Source organism: Cornus florida, unplaced genomic scaffold (genome assembly GCF_030987335.1).
Source record: "Cornus florida cultivar Cherokee Brave unplaced genomic scaffold, ASM3098733v1 CherokeeBrave_3.0.0_Hap2_Chr02, whole genome shotgun sequence".
Lineage (NCBI taxonomy): Eukaryota > Viridiplantae > Streptophyta > Magnoliopsida > Cornales > Cornaceae > Cornus > Cornus florida.
Genome location: NW_026775572.1, coordinates 22712949 through 22736659, shown reverse-complemented (window position 1 = coordinate 22736659; position 23711 = coordinate 22712949). Strand labels below are relative to the sequence as shown.

The following is a 23711-nucleotide window of genomic DNA, read 5'->3' as shown; positions in this document are numbered from 1 at the left end:
TCTCATTGCATGACCAAAACAACCTATAAAAAAATAAGCAGCTGTCATTAATGCTTTCCAAATAAACTAATTGTATCAGGGTCAGTGGAGTAGAATTGTTTTCCTGGATTCCAATTAGTGGAAAATTTTGTAATAAAAAAAATATGAATTCTTTTATTGTCGTACATTTTCCTAGCAAATAAACAGAGTGAAAGTGAAAGTGAAATTATTACTTGACAATTTGTATCATATTTGTTTAGGTTTTAACTTTACTATGTGCTAGTTCTAACCATTCAGTGCATGTTTCTTTATCTACTTTGCTATGGCTTTTAACCAGCTTGTACACAAGAATAGGTCAACAGACAACAAGGTCACGAAAACAATGAAAATTGAACAAGCAAGTAGCAGGACTAGCGAACCAGAAAAATTTAAGAACAAAACAATTCTTTACTCCTGCTTCTTTAGCTTAGAAAATCCTGTGACAAGCAAGAAATTTTGACTTAAAGATGAGTAAGAAACCATGAAAATAATACCAAACACCATAACACTTAAAAAGCACACCAATTTGCAAAACCATGGAGTAATGAATATTGTAACGTGAACGTAACAAAAATAATCAATTTGAAAAGTTTGGCACATGAAAGTACCAAGCACCATAACACTACAAATATCATGGAAGAGGCTAAAAATATCGTGCAATGTTTGGCACAGCTTCCACATAAAAAAATCCTTCACTGTAGAAGTTTTTGCAAAAATTAAATTCAAATATATATATGTGTGTGTGTGTTTACTAAATTCATATCTTAATTTTATTTATTTATTTTTTAACAAATCCATAAAAGTGAACTTAGACTGGGAGAAATTGTAGCCTCTACAGTCATCATCTTGGACATCAGTACATGTATACTTTTGTTGATCGCGTACAAATTTCTAGCTTAATATAATTTTTATTCAAAAGATTAAAAAACAATAGACCAAAAAATTTAATAAACTGAATTCCCCGAACTCATTTGTGGGAATGGTTTCCAGATAACTATATAGATTCACTGGTATTAATACACTCAATTAATGTTATCTATGTTCATATTGTTTTGCCTGACCAAGTCATCTCAATATTAAATGTTTACAATGACTACTTCTAGAGAATTTACTTAAGAAAACATTGTCCATTACATTATGAGAAAAATTACTTGTTTTATCTAGAAATCCAATTTGAGCTAGTCATCTCCATCAAACATATCAAGCACCAATGGATTTCTACTACCACAATTTCCACACGAGGATAAAAATAAAAAGAATAAGAATGAAAAAAGAGGGATAGACAAATAGTATTTTGTGTATAAGAAGCAAAAAAATAAAAAAATAAAAAAGGAAGAGAAGAGAGACATACATTAGGGCTCAAAAAACCTGTGCGATTTCCCTAAGCGATTTAGTCACAGCCGACAAGCTCTTTACAAATCTGTAAAAAAAAAATTACCGAAAGATCAAAAAATCGAAAGGAACTAACATATGGCAAGATTGAAGAGGTTAAACCGAAGAGGGTTTTCTGAATATCGAAGAAACCCTTAAAAAAAAAAAAAAATCATGTTATACCTGATGATCAGTGATTCGATGAAGATGAGCTACTGATTTTTTAATGACCACCATTGATTAACAGAAGCTAATGGAACGGTTGAGGGCGGTACGGTGGAAGAGAATGGCTTGGAACATTTGAGAACAGAAGACTCTAGATGAAGTGTAATGGTAGCTAGGTTTATCAAATTTTGATGATTAAAACGACGTAGTCTAATATCCCATCGCTATTTTGAAAAATTAAATTTCTTTATTTATTGTATTTTTACAAGTACAAGTGGGCCAAACAGGGCACAAGCAAAAAAATTAGGCGCTAAAGGTAACGCACAATATTTTTTTAGGCATTGGGGACGGTATTTTATGTACCGTGCCCAAAAATAAGGTCATTAAGGACAGTTTTTAGGACTGTCCCCAAAATACTATGACTAATTGCCTAATTTCTTGCAGTAGGGGTACACTTTTTTTTGTAGTGAATATTATCATAATTATTCAGTGAAAAAATTATATCTTAATTAAAATTTGGGGTATTTTTGTAATTAGTCAGTTATAAAAAAAAAAGGGGCATTTAGCTAAATGAATAGGAAAAAAAATTAATATGGATTTAAAGAAGGGCAAAGTAATTTACTCGATATGAAAAAAAAAAAAAAAAAAAAAAGAGCCCGTGTCATTTTAACATTGGAAACATAGGCGGAGCTTTTAATGGGTTATAGCCCAGGTCCAATTTTTTTTATAAAAAATAGTACTACTGTTTTTATCAGCCCAGTCCATACGTAATCAATTTTTAGAACTACTATTTCTCTTCTTATCATCCCAATCCAGCCCAATCTATAGTACTACTCTACCTCTTCTGATCAGCCCAATCCATATGTGATATGTAATTAATTTTTACTACTCTTCAGCCACTTCCTCTCAACACGCGATGGTATCACTCATAGAGTTTGGCCAGCCTGTTTGGGGTCTAGCAAGAAAATTGCAGAGACTTGAAATGGGGTCCAATTTATCATCTTTTTTAACAAATATATTTGATTTGATTACGAGAATATCATCATTTTTTGGTCAATTTTTTAATAGACATAATATACGTTTATGATAAGAATTATTGTGTTTACCTTCAATTTTTTTTATTATTTTTAGCCCATACTTTGCAATCCTGATTATGCCCTGATTGGAAAATCATTTGTCCGTGGGGATTTATTGTGCAGTGCTGTGGCTAGATTCATTCAATACTCTCGGAGATTTGACTTACTTATGTGTTGTTTACTATTATGTCACATCAATGGTTTGCATTGACCCTGCTTCAATTAATAGAATTATTGGCGTGATGTGGTGGCAGCCTCTCTTTATATAGCCAGGTTTCATCCAACAATGCCATGGATGAGGAAACTCTATTTGCAGGTGATTTTTAATTTTTATCTCCGGAAAATTTTGATTTGATATACGATAACATCATCGTTTTTTGGTCTCCTAATTGGAAAATCATTTGTCCGTGGGGATTTATTATGCAGTGGTGCGGCTAAATTCGTTCAATACTCTCCGAGATTTGATGTACTTATATGTTGTTTACTATTATGTCACATCAGTGGCTTGTATTGTCCATTCAATTAATAAAATTATTGTTCTTATTTGCAAAGACGCTTTCGATGGTGTGGGCGTGATGTGGCCGTTACCTCTCTTTATATAGCCAGGTTCATCCAACAATGCCATGAATCAGGAAACTCTATTTAATTTTGATTTCATACACAAGAACATCATCATTTTTTGGTCTATTTTTTAATATACATAATATATGTTTATGATAAGTATTATTGTGTTCATCTTCAAATTTTTTTATTCTCTTTAGTTCCTACTTGGCAATCCTGACTGTGCCCGGATTGGAAAATCATTTATCTGTCGGGATTTATTGTGCAGTGGTGTGGTTAAATTCATTCAATACTCTCGGAGATTTGACGTACTTATGTGTTGTTTACTATTATGTCACATCAGTGGTTTGTATTGTCCCTTCAATTAATCGAACTATTGTTCTTATTTGCAAAGTTGCTTTCGATGGTGGGCGTGATGTGGTCGTTACCACTCTTTATATAGCTAGGTTCATCCAACAATGCCATGAATTAGGAAACTCTATTTACAGCTGATTTTTAATTTTTATCTCCTAAAATTTTGATTTGATATAGAGAACTTCATCATTTTTTGGTCTATTTTTTAATATGCATAACATATGTTTATGATAAGAATTATTGTGTTCATCTTCAAATTTTCTTATTCTTTTTAGCCCATACTTTGCAATCCTAAGTGTGCCCTGATTGGAAAATCATTTGTCCGGGGGGATTTATTGCGCAGTGGTGTGGCTAAATTCATTCAATACTCTTGGAGATTTGACGTACTTATGTGTTGTTTACTATTATGTCACATCACTGGTTTGTATTGTCCATTCAATTAATAGAACTATTGTTCTTATTTGCAAAGGCGCTTTTGATGGTAGACGTGATGTGGTCGCTACCTATCTTTATATAGCCACGTTCATCCAACAATGTCATGGATCAGCAAAATTCTATTTATAGGTGATTTTTAATTTTTATCTCCTGAAAAAATTGATTTGATATACGAGAACATCATCGTTTTTTGGTTTATTTTTTAATACACATAATATATGTTTATGATAAGAATTATTGTGTTCATCTTCAAATTTTCTTATTATCTTTAGCCCCTACTTTGCAATCTTAACTGTGCCCTGATTGAAAAATTATTTGTCCTTGGGGATTTATTGTGCAGTGGCGTGGCTAAATTCATGCAATATTCTAGGAGTTTTGACGTACTTATGTGTTGTTTACTATTATGTCACATCACTAGTTTGTATTGTCCATTCAATTAATAGAATTATTGTTCTTTTTTGAAAGGACGCTTTCAATGGTGGACATGATGTGGTCGCTACCCCTCTTTTTATAGCTAGGTTCAACCAACAATACCATGGATTTGGAAACACTATTTACAGGTGTTTTTTAATTTTTATCTCCTGAAAATTTTGATTTGATATACGAGAACATAATAGTTTTTGGTCTATTTTTTAATATACATAATATATGTTTATGATAAGAATTATTGTGTTCATCTTCAAATTTTCTTATTATCTTTAACCTCTACTTTGCAATCGTGACTGCGCCCTGATTGGAAAATCATTTGTCCATGGGGATTTATTGTGAAGTGGTGTGGCTAAATTTATTCAATACTCTTGGAGATTTGACGTACTTATGTGTTGTTTACTATTATGTCACATCACTCGTTTGTATTGTCCATTCAATTAATAGAACTATTGTTCTTATTTGCAAAGACACTTTCGATGGTGGACGTGATGTGGTCGCTACCTCTCTTTATATAGCCAGGTTCATCCAAAAATGTCATGGATCGAAAAACTCTATTTATAAGTGATTTTTATTGTGATGTGGTATGGCTAAATTCATTCAATATTCTTGGAGATTGACGTATTTATGTGTTGTTTACTATTATGTCACATCAGTGGTTTGTATTGTCCATTCAATTAATAGAACTATTGTTCTTATTTGAAAAGACGCTTTCAATGGTGGACGTGATGTGGTCGTTACCTCTCTTTATACAACCAGCTTCATCCAACAATACCATGGATCAAGAAACTCTATTTACAGGTGATTTTTAATTTTTATCTCCTGAAAAATTTGAATTGATATACGAGAACATCATCGTTTTTTGGTCTATTTTTTAATATACATAATATATCTAGCTTATGATAAGAATTATTGTGTTCATTTTTTAAAAAAATCATATTATTTTTAGCCCCTACTTTATAATCCTGACTACGCACTGATTAAAAAATCATTTGTTTGTGGGAATTTATTGTGATGTAGTGTGGCTAAATTCATTCAATATTTTCAGAGATTTGACGTACTTATGTGTTGTTTACTATTATGTCACATCATTGGTTTTTATTGTCCATTCAATTAATAAAACTATCGTTCTTATTTGAAAAGACGCTTTCAATTATGGACGTGATATGGTCGCTAGCTCTCTTTATACAGCCAGGTTCATCCAACAATACCATGGATCAGGAAACTTTATTTACAGGTGATTTTTAATTTTTATCTCCTAAAAAATTTGATTTGATATACAAGAATATCATCATTTTTTGGTCTATTTTTTAATATACATAATATATCTAGCTTTATGATAAGAATTATTGTATTCATCTTCAAAAAAAATTATACGATTTTTAGCCACTACTTTACAATCCTGACTGCGCCCTAATTGAAAAATCATTTGTTCGTGGGAATTCATTGTGATGTGGTATGGCTAAATTCATTCAATATTCTCGGAGATTTGATGTATTTATATGTTGTTTACTATTATGTCACATCACTGGTTTGTGTTGTCCATTCAATTAATAGAACTATTGTTCTTATTTGTAAAGATGCTTTCAATAGTGAACGTAATGTGGTCGCTACCTTTCTTTATACAGCCAGGTTCATCCAACAATACCATGGATTAGGAAACTCTATTTACATGTGATTTTTAATTTTTATCTCCTGAAAAATTTGATTTGATATACGAAAATATCATTGTTTTTTGGTCTATTGTTTAAAATACATAATATATCTAGCTTTATGATAAGAATTATTGTGTTCATCGTCCAAAAATTTTATATTATTTTTAGCCCCTGCTTAACAATCTTGACTGCGCCCCGATTGAAAAATCATTTGTTCGTGGGAATTTATTGTGATGTGGTGTGACTAAATTCATTCAATATTCTCGGAGATTTGACGTACTTATTTATTGTTTACTATTTTGTCACATCACTGGTTTGTTTTGTCCATTCAATTAATAGAACTATTGTTCTTATTTGAAAAGACGCTTTCAATGGTAGACGTGATATGGTCGCTAACTCTCTTTATACAGCCAGTTTCATCCAACAATACCGTGGATCATGAAACTTTATTTACAGGTGATTTTTAATTTTTATCTCCTGAAAAAATTGATTTGATATACGAGAAAATCATCGTTTTTTGGTCTATTTTTAATATACGTAATATATATTTATGATAAAAATTATTGTGTTCAACTTCAAATTTTCTTATTATCTTTAGCCCCTACTTTGCGATCCTGACTACGCCATGATTGGAAAATCATTTGTTCGTGGGGATTTCTTGTGCGTTGGTATGGCTAAATTCGAACATTCAATACTCTTGGAGATTTGACTTACTTATGTGTTGTTTACTATTATGTCATATCAGTGGTTTGTATTGTCCATTCAATTAATAGAAATATTGTTCTTATTTGCTAAGACGCTTTCGATGGTGGATGTGATGTGGTCGTTACCTCTCTTTATATAGCTAAGTTCATCCAATAATGTGATGGATCGAAAAATTTTATTTACAAGTAATTTTTAATTTTTATCTCTTGAAAAATTTGATTTGATATATGAGAACATTATCATTTTTTTTGTCTATTTTTTAATATAAGTAATATATTTAATTTTATGATAAGAACTATTGTGTTCATCTTTAAACTTTTTATTTTTAAACCTTACTTTACAATTTTGACTGCACCCTGAATGAAAATTCATGAATGAAAAATTATTTATTCGTGGGAATTTATTGTGATGTGGTGTGGCTAAATTCATTCAATACTATTGAAAATTTTCTGCTACTTACCTCTTATTTACTATTATGTCACATAAGTTGTTTGCATTGTCCATGCAATGATGTGGTCACTACTCTCTTTGTATAACTAGGCTCATCCAACAATGCCATGAATCATAACCCGCCCGCCCCCCCCCCCCCCCCCCCCCCCCCCCCCCCCCCCTCTCTCTCTCTCTCTCTCACACACGCACGCACGCAGTACGTCTCTCTCTCTCTAAAATGGCCTGTACAGCTTCACTGGTTCCTCAACGTTGTCCCAACATTCCTCTCCAAGCATCCAATATACCAGAATCAAGTATGTCCATTCCAGCAAATTACGCCTACAGGCCCTACACCACAGACCCCTATGAACCTGTTGGTTCAGAGCCTGGTGATTCAATCCCCATCATTGATTTTTCATTACTCACCTCCAGTGATCCTGATCAACGATCCAAAATAGTCCAAGACCTGGGCAAAGCCTGTGAAGAGTGGGGCTTCTTCATGGTACTATATATATATTCATGAACAATCCAATCACGCAATTTCAAATTTTTTTGTTATATTATGTGGTTGTGAATTGAGTAAGATTGATCTGATGGGTTGTTCAGGTGATCAATCATGGTGTGGGGGAGAGGCTGATGAAAGGGATGATGGGCGCGTGTAACGAGTTCTTCAATCTAACGGAGGAGGAGAAGCGGGAGTACCAAGGGAACCACGTGTTGGATCCCATCAGGTTTGGGACGAGCGTCAATGCCACGGTGGATAAGGTCTTCTTGTGGAGGGATTACCTCAAACTTTTTCTGCATCCACATTTTCACTCTTACAACAAACCCATGGGATTCAGGTACAAAATCCTGATTGAATATTTATCGAACATATGAATAATGAATTGTTTAATTAAATAATTTTTAATTAATTATTTATATTAATTAAAAATAAATAAAAAAATTATTTCTTTATTTGTTATATAATTGGTCAATTAAAAAAGTAAGTTTAACAATTCACTGTAGATATTCGGTATAATAATTAATTTCCTTCCTAATTATATATGTATATGGATGAGTATTCTAGCCCATTTATTAACTTGATAATCCGTATTAGATTACACGGTTTGAAGAATAAGTAAAGATTTTTTTTTTTTTTTTTTAAGGCAAGATGTATTAGAAGTTAAAATAGTAGATGTATAGAGTCGAAATCTAATATTCCAAGAATTACGTGAGACACTAATTCACTGGATAATCGAGATATTTAAATGAGTGAAGATGAAATATTACTACCTTATTATTTTTGTGAATAAGTTGGAAATTTAAATACACATAAGAGTACAATTCAAGATTCACCTGAGACACTAACTCAGAATTATTAAGATATATGCAATGAGTAAAGATGAAATATACCATCTTAATGAGTATTATTAAAATGAAATATACCATCTTAATGAGTATTATTAAAATAGTAGATGTATAGAGTCGAAACCGGATACTTCAAGAATTACGTGAAATTCTAATTCACTGGATAATCGAGACATTTAAATGAGTGAAGATGAAATATTACTACCTTATTATTGTTGTGAATAAGTTGGAAATTTAAATACACATAAGAGTATACTTCAAGATTCATTTGAGACATAATTTAGTGAGATCACATCGAGCACATGATAAACTGAGCAGTCTATTGTTTTCCCAAACTACCCTTTTCCTCTCTAATCTGCACGATCTAGGTTTAGGGTTTGCATGCGTTTGGTGTGGGTAGGGCTTGATCATGATGGAGGGGGCCTCCACCTCCTCCCCTCCGCCGATAGTTTCTGTTGATCGGCAAATTCCTTTACCCCTTCGTCATTCGTGGCGAAGTTGTTTTCAAGGAAGTGACGCTACCTCCTTTATTAATCTGCAGTATATTCCTCCTGGTGAAGGTTCGAAGGTTTCTATCACCGAAGAAGATGTTGCAGATGAAATTCTCTACTGGAAAGATTCAGCTGTGGGTTATGTGATGGGTAAACGACCCTACTATCCCCATTTTAAAGCTTTCATCGAGAAGCATTGGTCCAAGGATGTTACACTGGTTTATCTGAAAAATGGATTTTTTATGGTACGCTTTCAACACTCAGATGATGTTCAAAAGGTTTTATCCCGTAGTCATACCTTTGAAGGACGAGTTGTCATCATAAAAAAATAGAGTAAAAATGTTACCTTACAAAGGGAAAATTTTGATACTTTGCCAATATGGATTCGCGTCCATGACCTTCCGATTCACTGCAGTAATTCAACTTCCCTTTCAAAGGTCTGCTCTCTTTTCTCAAAGCCAATTTCCATGGATGATCCAGCTTTACATTGAGATAAAGGTCAATATGTACGTGTTATGGTAGAGGTTGATGTGCATAAGGATTTACCAGAAGATATGGTGGTTGATTTCCATGGTGAAGACTGTAAAGTTCATGTTGAGTATAAATGGAAGCCAATTGTTTGCTCTCTGTGCAAACGGGTGGATCACGTTGTTGACAGATGCCCTCAAAAGGTTTGGCATAAGCCAAAAAAACAGTTGGTTGATAAATGGATTGTGAAGAAAAAAGGTAAAATGGTGGAAGTTGAGGTAGTGCACCAGGTGTCTGCTGAAATGTCTGTGAAGCCGGTTCAAAGCACACAAGTAGTTACTCATAATTCCTTTGCATTACTTGAGAATGTGGTGGAAGAGATTTCAGAAACTAAGTCACAGGGTGTTGATGTAGTTAAGGTTGTGGATAAGATCCCTGAAATTGAAGATCACGTTGAGGAGGACTTGACTCAAGGTGTTAATTCGGAACTAGATTCTGGTTCTGTTGAGGTAGTGGAGCAGGCCAATTTGGAAGAGCCACAACCGGCCATAGGCAGTGAGGAAGTCTCAGCAGTTGAGCATGGAATTTCTTATTCTGAAGGGGCTCAACAAGATACTGAGGGCAGTGATAAGGCTGAAATTACTAGTACTGGTTCAGATTTACATGAGCAAACTGAAGAACACAAGTTGAAGCCTAAAAAAAAGGTATCAAGCTCCACCCTCTGACAGGGTTACTAGAGGTAAACAAGCTGGTGGTGTAGTACCATCAACGACACTTTGTTAAATGCTTGGAGCTTGGAATGTAAGAGGTCTTAATAAACCTAGTATGCAGGCTGTTGTCAAGGCCTGGCTGGGGGAAAATAAATTTTCTTTGGTGACTCTAGTAGAAACTAGAGTTAGACAAGGTAAAGCTAAGAAAATTCAAAAGAAGATTAATCCTCGATGGGATTGGTTGGATAATTATGCCTCTCATCTTTTGGGGAAAATTTGGATTGCTTGGGACCCTATGGTGTTCGATGTATAACTTATTAAAGAAGACACTCAAGTGATGTTTTTGAGGGTTAGACACATTACTACTGGAATGGTTGTGTTTATTTCTGCTATTTATGCGGCTAATACAGTGCAAGAAAGAAGGAATTTATGGAGAAATCTTAAAGATCAGGCTGCTGTTATTGATTGTCCTTGGATTGCTTTAGGAGACTGGAATATTTCTAGGTTCCATTCTGAAAAAATGAGGGGTTTGAGAGTGCCTCAGTTGCTTCTTGATGAATTTAATCAAGTGATTAAAGATATCCAAATGGAGGAACTGCCTATTAATAATGGTGGATGGTCTTGGAGTAATAAGCAAGAGAGAGGTAGAAGGATCACCATCAAGAAGGGTAAGCTTTCTGAGCAGATTCAAGTAATGACTGAGGATTTACATAAGGTTCAAATGGAATTGCTGCAAGATCCTATGAACCATGGTTTGATTTCTAAGGTGAGGGAGGCTACTTTGAAGCTGCAATTAACTCTGAATTTAGAAGAAATTTTATGGTGTCAGAAATCAAGAGTTAAGTGGCTTAAAGAAGGGCACAAATGTTCAGCTTATTTTCATAATATGGTCAAACAAAGGAGGTGTTACAATGCAATAGCTTGTTTGAAGCATTCTGGGGGGGGGGGGGGGGGGGGTAATGTCCTCTGATATTCAAGTGATTAAGGAATGGCTTGTGCAATATTATGAAGAGCTGTATAATGCTAAGGAATCTGGTGTGACAGACGTTTCTACCCCTAGAAAACAGATAACAACTGAAGATTGGCAGGAGCTTGATAGGGAGGTTACTGTCGAGGAAATTAAAAGGGTTGTGTTGGCTTTTAGTCCAGACAAAGCCCCTGGCCCAGATGGTTTTCCAGCTCGATTTTTTCAGAAATATTGGCATATTGTAGGTAATGATTTGACTAGTGCTGTTATACATTACTTTACTACTGCTGTGATGCCTATGGGGAAAAATTCTACTTTTCTTACTTTGATTCCAAAGCCAAACCATGGTGATAAGTTAGAGAATTATAGACCCATTGCATTATGCAATCTTAGTTATAAAATCATCTCTAAAATCTTGGCAAATAGACTAAGTGTTGTTCTTCCTAAGATTGTTGGGCTAGAACAGTCGGCTTTTATAAAGGGAAGAAGAATTCATGATAATATTCTGTTGGTAACTGATGTGATCAAGACATTTGCGCTGAAATCTACAGGGCCAGCTATGGCTTTAAAGGTTGATCTTAGGAAAGCTTATGATTCAGTTAGCTTGGCATTTATTCATAAGACTCTCCAGGTTTATGGTTTCAGTGCTCAATAGATAAAATGGATTATGCAGTGTGTTACTTCTTCTAAGTTTTCTGTTCTTTGTAATGGGGTGCCTATTGGTTTTTTCTCCGCCGGGAGAGGGATTAGACAGGGCTGCCCTTTTTCTCCTTTGCTTTTTACATTAATTACTGATCATTTCTCAACCCTTATGCATGAAAAAATAGTAGGAGGGCAGATTAAGCTATGCAATGTGGTTCGAAAGACTGGTTTGTTGGTATCTCATGCTTTTTATGCAGATGACCTGTTTATTATTGTGAAGGTAGACCTTTCCACTGCTAAGACAATTGATGTGGTGCTTAATCGGTTTCATAGGGTTTCTGGGCTTGAAGTTAACAAGGACAAGAGTTCAGTTATATTCTCTAAGGCTGTTGAGGGAAAAGAAGGATTTTACAGCTATTGCAAATGAAGAATGAAGTTTTCCCTTTAAAGTACCTTGGTATTACCCTAGTAAACAGAGTTCTGAAAAGTGTTGACTGTAAGGGGTTATTTGATAAAGTTAATGCCAGGTTGGACCATTGGAATACAATAAATTTATCTTTTGCAGGAAGAATTAAGCTTATCAGATCAGTCTTATATTCGTTCTTGTATCATTGGGTTTTTGGATTTAAAATTCCATGGGGCTGTATTATTGCTTTGGAGAAGAAGTTTAAATGCTTTTTGTGGAGTGGGAAATTGGATTCAAGGAAAATGTCTCAACTCAAATGGAGTCAAGTTACACTTCCTTAGGCAGAAGGTGGTTTTAATTTACGTAGAATTTCTGATATTGATTTTGCAGCTAAGGTATCTATTTGTTGGGATTTTTTGCGAAATAAGGAGACTCTTTGGGTGCAATGGATGCATGCAAGATACTTGCAACAGTATAATTTTTGGATGGTTACTCCAAAAGCTCAGGATTCAAGTATTTGGAAACAAGAGATTTTGTTCAAGAAAATGTGGTGTTCAAGATTGGCAATGGTGGGTCTTTTAATTTGCTATTTGATCCTTGGTGTGCAGGTTTGTCCCTGACTCAAAGATTTGGTGCCACCATGTTCAGAAATTTTGATAAACGAGCTAAACTAGATACACTTATAGTTGATGGTGGGTGGGTTTTACCTCATTTCTTTCCAGAAATTGCTGCTGTGTTTGTTGCTAATGTACCTTTGAAGGCTGGAAATGATGAGATTAGTTGGATTCATGGCGAATTCAGCTTGAAGAATGCTTGGACTGTTTGTAGAACTAGGGGACAAGTGGTCAGGTGGAGTAGTTTGTGCCGGAAATTTTGCAGACCAAGAGTTACTGTGATTTTTGTTATTATCATGCATAATAAGAATCCATCATTGGTTAACTTACAAAGAAGGGGGTTTCATGGACCATCAATTTGCCATAATTATTTTCAGGCAGAGGATACGAATAACCATCTATTCTGTTCTTGTGAGTATGCAGTGGAAGTGTGGCAGCAGGTTGTTATTTGGTTAAATATTACTGATAAACGGTTTCAAGATTTAAGTGTGTTTGTGGAATGGATGTTACAGCTTACACAGGTTAAGGGTTTCAAATCCAAGTTGTTAAAAGGGTTGTTTGCTGTTTTTGTTTGGAAGATTTGGATGGAAAGGAATTCAGCTTTACATAGTGGTTATAAGGTTTCATCTGCTGCTGCTGCAAAGGATATTATTTGGGAAGTTTTAAGGTTTTTTTCTCTTGGGCTTGTTGATATGCTCGTTATATTTGATGTGGGGTAACATCTAGTGGCAGTTTGTTTTGGAATCAGAGTGGCACTCAAGTTGCTGACATAGTTCAGCTGGACTGAAAGGTTTTGCCACAAGTTTTGGTTTATGTCAAGTTCTTTTAAGTGCATAAATTGGTCTTCAGGTCTCCATAATGGGCTGAATTTTTTAGTCTGTTTAGGCATTCTTAGCTATGCTATGTATTTGGATTAAGTTCCATCTCTTTTTTCATTTAGTTTCTGCTGGAGATTTGATCTCCTATTTGTAATTGTATTGCTTTTTCATTATATTTTATTCAAAAACATCCCATTCAGGAAAAAAAAAAAAGATTCATGTGAGACACTAACTCAGAATTATTGAGATATATGCAATGAGTAAAGATGAAATATACCATCTTAATAAGTATTATTTTTGTAAATAAGTAGCAAATTTAAAGACACTACTGTACGACACATTGAAGGAAAATGATAAACATCATCAAAGAACTTTCATAATGTTTATCACCAAAAACGTGGCACCAGTTTGGCACTTCTTCGTTTTTATTTATTTCCTTCTTTTTATTTAGGCTAATTGTTTTTCTGATATTAATGAAAAAAAAAAAAAAAAAGTAGTTTCATTCCCTATGATTCAAATTTGATTAAAAAAAAAAAAAAAGTCAATAAATTAAACATTATTATGAAAGAAACAATACTAATAATATTATGATGAAAAAAAAAATGTATTGAATCATTCTTTGTCCATTTTTTTTAATCAGTTTTAAAATTTTACTTTTTTAGAACACATTCGATTTTAGACTATGAAAAAGAGATGAGAATTTGGCCCACAAGAGGCATTCACATATCATTCAAAAAAAAAAAGGGGGCAAAAATCATTCTTGTTACCAAATAATTTGACCTACAAAATTCAATATTCAAATTATAAAACTTATTGATTATGCGTAACACTGCTCACATTTAATCAGCCTATCAGTTTAAATTTTCATGATAATTAGGAGCAATACAATTAAGTCAAATCAAAAATTTATTTGTCCTTGTCGGTGTCCGTACATTAATTCCATCCATAATCTTTTCTCTTCATGTGGTTGAGCTATTTCTTTCCATCTTTCATCGTACCGAATGTCATTCTCCTAACACAAAATTACAAAAAGACGAGAAAGTGAAGTGGTAGGTGGTGACAAATTGTTAGATAATTTTGGACCACTTCATTTAATTTAAATGTTTTAATTTTAATTTTTTATAAAATATTTTACATTCGAACAAGCTAGTGTCAATGGCTCCAACTTTCCAAACACTACACACTCTACTTGTCACCACAGTACTCACTTCATTTGTGAGATTCTTTTTCATATCTAATAATGACAGCAGTTTTGGACAATACTTCTCAGAGTTGCACAAAAATCCAATCCTCATTTATAGTATTATTCACTTGGTCCCCCTCGCATCGAAGAAGTCCTTTCATCTTGTTATGTGTCTCAAAATTATAGCTATTTCACCTTTATTATAATCTTTTAAAATATAAAAAAATTGTTATTATTATATTTATTCCCTTTCTCCTCTCTCTTCTTTCATATCTCTATCATTCTATTTTTTCCACCTCTTACACCCCATCCTCTAACCATGACCATCTTCACCTCTTACACTCCACCCTCTAACCATGGCCTTCATCCCGTCCCTCTCAACCTTCTACCATTATCCCCACTCTACCAACCATCATATTTATAGATGTATATATCATGGTAAGGCTGTGTACTTAAACACACATGTATAAATTTAATTTCAACAAAACCAATATATTCAAGCAAATATACTCGTGAATCAAAACATATATATATAATCATACATTGTTCTTCGTTGTTAAAAATCTTTTAATTTTTTTTGAACTAGTTTTCATCACGTTTGATTTATTTTGAGGGTTGATTAATATTCTATAAACAAAACAGATTATTTAGAAGAATTGACAAATACCGCCTTAATTAGTTTTAAATGATTAATAACTATACTTTCAAACATCAACATTTTAAGACGCATAATTAGTGGGAATTTGGATTCTACTCTCACACACACCTATAGTACCTATATATATATACACACACACGTATATTTATATATATACAAAAGTCCTATAGTACCTTATATATATAAGGTACTATAGGACTTTTGTACATATATAAATATACGTGTATTAGTAATTACATGGTGTAACAATAAAAATTTGAATCTGAATTTTTAAACAACATATTGTACGTGCAAGTTATGTCTCCTATCTTTTCCGGCTACAATTGCTCTCTTTTTAAAGGGTTCTCAATAGAAGAGCATTTATCATTTTCAGATCCTGTAATTTCGAGAGCCTAGGTAGCCCTTTACATAGTGGTTTGTATATATATATATATATATTGACTTCTACTAATTAAGTTTATTATTTTAATGCAGTGAGCTTTCCTTGGAGTACTCTAAGAGAACCCGAAAAGTGGCAGTTGAATTAGTTAAAGGGATATCAGAGAGCTTAGGTCTAGAAGAAAGCTACATACACAAAGCTTTGGATATGGACTCAGGCTTACAGATTTTCGTGGCAAATCTGTACCCGCCTTGTCCATAGCCTGAACATGCCATGGGCATCCCTCCTCACTCCGATCATGGTGTCTTAACCCTCCTCATACAGAACGAAATTGGAGGCCTACAAGTCCAGCATAATGGCAAATGGGTCAATGTCAATCCCTTTCCCAACTCCTTTCTCGTTAACACCGCCCATCACCTTGAGGTGCAACATTGTTTATTTTTACAAATGTTAGTATTAAGATTACATCCTCTCTAATAGCTTAAATGTTTTCGATACAGATATTGAGCAATGGTAAGTATAAGAGTGTTCTGCACAGAGCAGTTGTGAACAACAAAGCTACTCGACTCTCTCTCGCCATGGGCCATGGACCGTCGCTCGATGCAGTTGTGGGTCCGGCAATGGAATTAGTGAACAGTAAAACTCATCCAGCTGCATGTATTCCGATGAAGTATAAAGACTATCTAGAGATGAAGCAAAAGAACCAGCTTGATGCCAAGTACGGCTTGGAAAGTGTTTAAATTGTGTAATTAAGCAATTAAACCACTTGCATTGCATGCATATCTGTGTACACATATTTTCAATAAAGTTGCATGTACTCTCATAAAAAGAAAAATGTCGAAGTAATAAATGTAATTTTCCATTTTCATGACCTTCATTATGCGAGCTGGTTATTTATTTATTTATTTATTTGTTTAACTTAATTTTCATTTTCATGACCTTCACTATGATGGATGATCCATCATGCTCTGTTATCCGAGCTGGGTCATCTCCAACGGCCACTTGGTTTGAAAGGTTGGCCCCTGGATTGTCTTTTCTTCGAACTTAGGCTCTTCTTCTGTAAAGCTTTATTTGGGCCTAGGCCCGTGTTTTAGTTAATATTTTCTCATGGGCTTCACTCACTGCTGTTAGTGATTAGCCCATTTTCTTCTGGCCTGATTGCCTGACCTTTAAAAAAAAAACGCAAAACTCGGCTTAGATGGTTGTAGCAATGTATCCTCCAACGGTCTATTTGTTATTCTTGGGTGGGCATGTTGTAGATTGGGCTTCTGGGTCAAGCTAATCCTTGGGCTTGTATGTATTTGGTTAGCATTGGGCTAACTCTTCTCTTGTATATTGTTGGTTCATATATATATATATAACTTGAAATTTACCTTTCAAAACTCAATTACCATTAGTTTTTACAATTTGAATCCCGCACACACTACTTGTAATATATTTTTTATGTTGCATCTAGAGCATTCAATCAGTGCTTTGAATTTGGAATTGGGGAAATTTTAATTCTATTCAAAATTTTAACTAAATTTTTTTCAGTTCCAAATTCACATCATTAATTCGGTGCTCACAAACATAAGCTTATCAATTTTCAAGGGCAGGTTATTGGGTTTCATTGTATCAAGCCAAGATTGTTAATTCTCAAGGCTAATGCTTAAAGACGACATCATCTAAAAACTCAATTGATTTTGAAAAACTAAAACTATCTCAAGACACTCAAATCACAATACTTGTGTAAGTATGCTAACTAAACATGTTTTTAATTGATGTGATTTTTAGTCCCACCTCAATTTGCTTAAATATGTTAAACGATGTTTTTTGTCTCACATCAGTTTTGAGTTAAAAAGGATCATGTATATACCAACTCCCTTTAAAAATAAAGGCCTAACAAATTAATAATTATACCTTTTTGACTAGCTAGTTACATTTGGGATGAGATTGTATGTGGTTCAAAAAGCATTAGTCTAGTCACATCAATTTGTTGCCATCCCTGACTATGTAACATTTTGTATCGCAAAAATGTCACTGATTTGGCTCCAAGGGATGGACCAGGGATGACAATAGGGCTGGGCGGATATTTCATTCCCCATCCCTAGTCAAGTTTTTTTACCTCCATCCCCGCCCTCATACCAATTTAATTTTCAATCCCCTTCCCCGTCACCACCTTCAGCATATCTAAAATGAAGTCAAATTGATTAAATTAAAAACAAGCTTAAGACTGCACAGAGCCACAGATTAATCTCATTTTATTTCAATAAATTGGTTGTCAGCCAAACAAACCCTATGTTGCATGCACACAAGGTATAAAACACTTGAGACTGCACGGCTTAATTATTTCATAAAGCAATTAAAAACAAATTGAGATTATTTCTTTTTTCAATACCAACCCTGTTATGGGGAAGTGGGGTACATGTATTGCATGTATTTAAAACATGTCAACAAATTTTTCCTTGTATGCTACTTTTCTTCACCTTCCTTTTCCTTGAGCTTATCAATAACTGGCTCAACAAATGTCTCCAAGTCTTTCAAGTCCTGCTTCAATTCATCAACCTGTGAATTCAGGTAATAAAAACTAGAAGTCAAAAAAAAAAAAAAAAACACACACACACACACAAACACTAACCCCGTTTGTTTCGACGTAAAATATTTTTTTAAAAAAAAATATATTTTTTCAGTTAAAATATTCTTTTATTTTTACTTTGTCAATGTTTGGCAAAGGTTTACATCGAGATTGCGGTCGAGTTTATCGGACGGGGCATGTAAAATAACTTGTCGAAAATTGATCAATAAGTTATTTTTGTTAAATTTTAATTATTTTTTTTTCATAAATATTTTAGGATAACCAAACACCAGAAAATAAAAAATAATATATTTTTAAAAAATATTTTACGTCAAAAACAAACGGAACTTAAAAGTGTTTAAAATTAAGCAATTGGTTCTTGCTGCACAATATTCTCAAATAAACATTGATGATCATGATAATATGATATGCCCTCTTGAAATTACTTAGTTCTCTTCCAATTCTATTCCCAAAAAGTTACTCCAAGAGTGTTTTTAAAAGAAAAAACAATTTAATGTGTGTGAAAACTGAAAACACGGTACCTTGTGAATAAGATCTAGTACTTGTTGAGCATCCTTTGCTGTGACACTAGATACATGTTCTATGCACAATGCTGCATCCTTGAGTTTGCCATTGAACGGAATCTTATCAGCCACCTCTGCTGATATCTTCTCAGTTGTAGTCGCCACCTTTTCGATCTCCTCTGCCACATTTTCCACCTCTTCCACAACTTCCTCTGCCTTCCCTAAATTGTATAAATTAACGAGTTTCAGTCCAATTCCATTAGAAATCAACAAAGAAATTTCCTTTACTTTTAGATTGTGAGTGTAAGGACTGATTTTTATTTTTATTTTTCATTTGCTGAATAATAATAATAATAATAATAACACTAATTCTCAGCTTGTTTCAGGCAACAGAAGCAGACCATGGATTATGTGGTTATAAATATATATACCTTCCAACCTTAGCAGAGTTTTCAGTTTTTGCTGCCAAAAAGGTAGTAGAAAAGTCAATACAGAGGCAAAAATCCATTTTGCCCTGCGAAACACAGTTCCTCTCAGCTCTTTCTCCCAAATATGTATATATTAAAAATACAATCTTTTAATGAATGAACAAACATGAAAATGTCTCAATAAACATCAAAGAGTGCGTTCGGAATAGCTACATATCCTAAACGCTTTCTTGCCAAGTTTTATTACAACATAAACACATTCTTCATTTTCAATTTCAAGGGATAGTCATTGTCAATATTGACTCTTCAATAATTATTACTCTGTCATGCATGTTTCTTTTAATTTAAATAATAATTAACAATAACAAGCTTAACTCTCTTTTCTATTTCATGTAGAGACAGAACAAGAAATCAATTTGAATCTTGTTAGTTAAACCAAATGGTATATTTGATCTCTCATTCTCAAAGGAGAGGTTGAGAGTTCGAGTTTCGTTAAAAACAATATTGTAAATCTATGTGTATTTGTTTGAACTTTCGGAGAAAAAAATATATATATATTCATGTCAAAATTCATTTATAAACAATTTTTTTAAGTACCACATATAAAATCTGGGCATAGAAGAAGGTGGCACTGGTACTGGTTGAACCTTGTCCACTTTATCCTTCACCCTACATTAAGGAACAATAATAAATCTTATATATTCAAAACTTCACAGCAGAAAATTCATAAAAATAAGGCATGAACATAAAAAGTCTTGAAGAAGATGGTTCACATATGGTCAGGCTTGTGCTTTAGATGTGCTCCACTAGAACTGCCAGCACTGGTGCAAATCAATCTCAACCCTTGATGTGTAGAACAACTATATCCAACGTTAGAGAAACGCACATCACGGTGCTGTGACTGAGATGGATTGCCAGCGAAAAGCCAATAACGATGAACTGATGTAATCAGATTTGAAATTTTATAAGAAGCCCAAAAATTTCTCACCGCCATTGTAAATTTCTAGTACTTAATGGATTCAAGAGCTAGCTTCAAGACTCAAGCTTAATGCCTGTATGAATATATGTATGTGCATATATATATATATATATATATATATATATATACATATCATGCATGAATCAAAGACCAAGTATTCAAATTGATATTGAAGCTGGCCTTAGCTTTCTATCTGTACTTTTAATGGCATTTTACGTGTTGGGAATGTTTGGGAAATGCTGAAAATGTAAAAGAAGATCCGAACACGCCAAGGGATATATGATGTAAAACGTTTTTGATGAAGGGTAGGATTTAATAGTTCACTTTAAGCTACAGATTTCCTTCCACCTAACAAAAAGCTAAACAAGTCACATTTTTCTTGCTAGTTAATGGTACTTCAAATCTGTTCCAAAGCCTTAACTACATGTGTGTACCTATATATTATCTATATCGATCTATTTATGTTTGAAACTCAATGTCCAATCCTGCGTGTAATATTATCCACAAGCTCTCTGCAATCCGAAGCCTTAAGCACCGTAGAAATAAGGGGAACTCCCAAGTATTTATATAAAAGTGCAATGTATGAACTGTTAATCTCCTTGAGCATCTCGCCATTTGTGAAGAAAGCCTTTATGGCCTCAGTGACTTCACAACCCACACAGTTTGCGGCCTTGTAATAAAAATGGGCATTAAAACCATCGGGTCAGGTGATTTCTCTTTATTAATTCGGAGACAGGAAACATGTTTGGATCTCAAGATAAGCTGAGAGATGAAATCAAGTGACTGGGAAGGACCTTATCAACGAAGGGCGGAATGGATGATTTTCTTGGGTAAGGTTGGGTGAGCTACCCAATAGGATATGAAATCTCAGCATCAATCAGGTTCTCACTCACTACAGGATCCCTTAATAGTACTTCAAAACTGTTCCAAAGGCTTCCAAAAAAAGCTGGCTAGTTTATTAATTAATATTCCTTCTAAAATTGATTAAAATTTTACATGCAATTTTTTTTTTTGAGCCACCCCAAGCTACAAACCGATAATGTTGCAATCTATCCCACAACAACGACACCAATTAAATCAGGGTTATAATAGGGGTGTTGGAATTCGAAACCGGAACATATTAGAACCAAGCCTCTTACTTACCACCATCACCAAGCCCCTTGGTACATGCTAAAAAAAAATACTCCTTATTAATATTGACTAAATATATTGTTGAGAGAGGGGTACACTTTTTTTTTGTAGTGAATATTATCATAATTATTCAGTGAAAAATTTATATCTTAATTAAAATTTGGGTTATTTTAGTAATTAGTCAGTTATAAAAAAGGGGCATTTAGCTAAATGAATACGAAAAAAAATTAATATGGATTTAAAGAAGGGCAAAGTAATTTACTCGATATGGAACACAAAAGAAAAAAAGAAAAAGAAAAATCCGTGTCATTTTAACATTGGAAACATAGGCGGAGCTTTTAATGGGTTATAGCCCCAGGTCCAATTTTTTTATTAAAATTAGTACTACTATTCTTATCAGCCCAGTCCATATGTAATCAATTTTTAGTATTACTCTTTCTCTTCTTATCATCCCAATCTAGCCCAATCTATAGTATTACTCTACGTCTTCTGATCAGTCCAATCCATATGTGTTATGTAATTAATTTTTACTACTCTTCAGCCACTTCCTCTCAACACGCGATGGTATTTTCACTCATAGAGTTTGGCCAGCCTGTTTGGGGTCTAATAAGAAAATTGCAGAAACTTGACATGGGGTCCAATTTATCATCTTTTTTAACAAATATATTTGATTTGATATACGAGAATATCATCATTTTTTGGTTAATTTTTTAATAGACATAATATATGTTTATGATAAGAATTATTGTGTTCATCTTCAAAAAAAATTTATTATCTTTAGCCCCTACTTTGCAATCCTGACTACACCCTGATTGGAAAATCATTTGTCCGTGGGGATTTATTGTGCAGTGGTGTGGCTAGATTCATTCAATACTGTTGGAGATTTGACGTACTTATGTGTTGTTTACTATTATGTCACATCAATGGTTTGTACTGTCCCTGCTTCAATTAATAAAACTATTGGCGTGATGTGGTGGCTGCCTCTCTTTATATAGCCAGGTTTCATCCAACAATGCCATGGATGAGGAAACTCTATTTGCAGGTGATTTTTAATTTTTATCTCCTGAAAATTTTGATTTGATATACGAGAACATCATCGTTTTTTGGTCCCCAAATTGAAAAATCATTTGTTCATGGGGATTTATTGTGCAGTAGTGTGGCTAAATTCGTTCAATACTCTCCGAGATTTAACGTACTTATATGTTGTTTACTATTATGTCACATCAGTGGCTTGTATTGTCCATTCAATTAATAAAACTATTGTTCTTATTTGCAAAGACGTTTTCGATGGTGTGGGCGTGATGTGGTCGCTACCTCTCTTTATATAGCCAGGTTCATCCAACAATGCCATGAATCAGGAAACTCTATTTAATTTTGATTTGATACACGAGAACATCATCATTTTTTGATCTATTTTTTAATATACATAATATATGTTTATGATAAGAATTATTGTGTTCATCTTCAAAAAAAATTTATTATCTTTAGCTCCTACTTTGCAATCCTCCTGATTAGAAAATCATTTGTCCGTCGGGATTTATTCTGCAGTGGTGTGGTTAAATTCATTCAATACTCTTAGAGATTTGACCTACTTATGTGTTGTTTACTATTATGTCACATCAGTGGTTTGTAACCCTTCAATTAATAGAACTATTGTTCTTATTTGCAAAGATGCTTTCGATGGTGGGCGTGATGTGGTCGTTACCACTCTTTATATAGCTAGGTTCATCCAACAATGCCATGAATTAGGAAACTCTATTTATAGGTGATTTTTAATTTTTATCTCCTGAAAAATTTGATTTGATATAGAGAACTTCATCATTTTTTGGTTTATTTTTTAATATACATAACATATGTTTATGATAAGAATTATTGTGTTCACCTTCAAATTTTCTTATTCTTTTTAGCCCATACTTTGCAATCCTAAGTGCGTCCTGATTGGAAAATCATTTGTCCGTGGGGATTTATTGCGCAGTGGTGTGGCTAAATTCATTCAATACTCTTGGAGATTTGACGTACTTATGTGTTGTTTACTATTATGTCACATCACTGGTTTGTATTGTTCATTCAATTAATAGAACTATTGTTCTTGTTTGCAAAGACGCTTTTGATGGTGGACGTGATGTCGTCGCTACCTATCTTTATATAGCCATGTTCATCCAACAATGTCATGGATAAGGAAATTCTATTTATAGGTTATTTTTAATTTTTAGC

At 33.7% G+C, this 23711-nt stretch overlaps 1 protein-coding gene, 1 long non-coding RNA gene and 1 pseudogene across 2 annotated transcripts; 1 reads left to right on the top strand and 2 right to left on the bottom strand.

Moving 5' to 3' along the window:
* Positions 1 to 7381: 7381 nt before the first annotated feature.
* On the top strand, positions 7382 to 16758 carry LOC132294245 (2-oxoglutarate-dependent dioxygenase 19-like; annotated as a pseudogene).
* A 1344-nt stretch (positions 16759 to 18102) lies between these two features.
* LOC132286165 (uncharacterized) lies at positions 18103 to 19474 on the bottom strand. Its single transcript, XR_009472694.1, has 3 exons — positions 19391 to 19474; positions 18978 to 19180; positions 18103 to 18425 (listed from the first exon to the last, which is right to left on the bottom strand). It is a non-coding gene; the product is annotated as an uncharacterized LOC132286165 (long non-coding RNA).
* A 364-nt stretch (positions 19475 to 19838) lies between these two features.
* Positions 19839 to 20682, bottom strand: LOC132286160 (uncharacterized). Its single transcript, XM_059788429.1, has 2 exons — positions 20161 to 20682; positions 19839 to 20056 (listed from the first exon to the last, which is right to left on the bottom strand). The coding sequence occupies exons 1-2, from the start codon at positions 20379 to 20381 to the stop codon at positions 19951 to 19953; spliced, it is 327 nt and encodes a 108-aa protein (XP_059644412.1). The 5' UTR covers positions 20382 to 20682; the 3' UTR covers positions 19839 to 19950.
* Positions 20683 to 23711: the final 3029 nt, after the last annotated feature.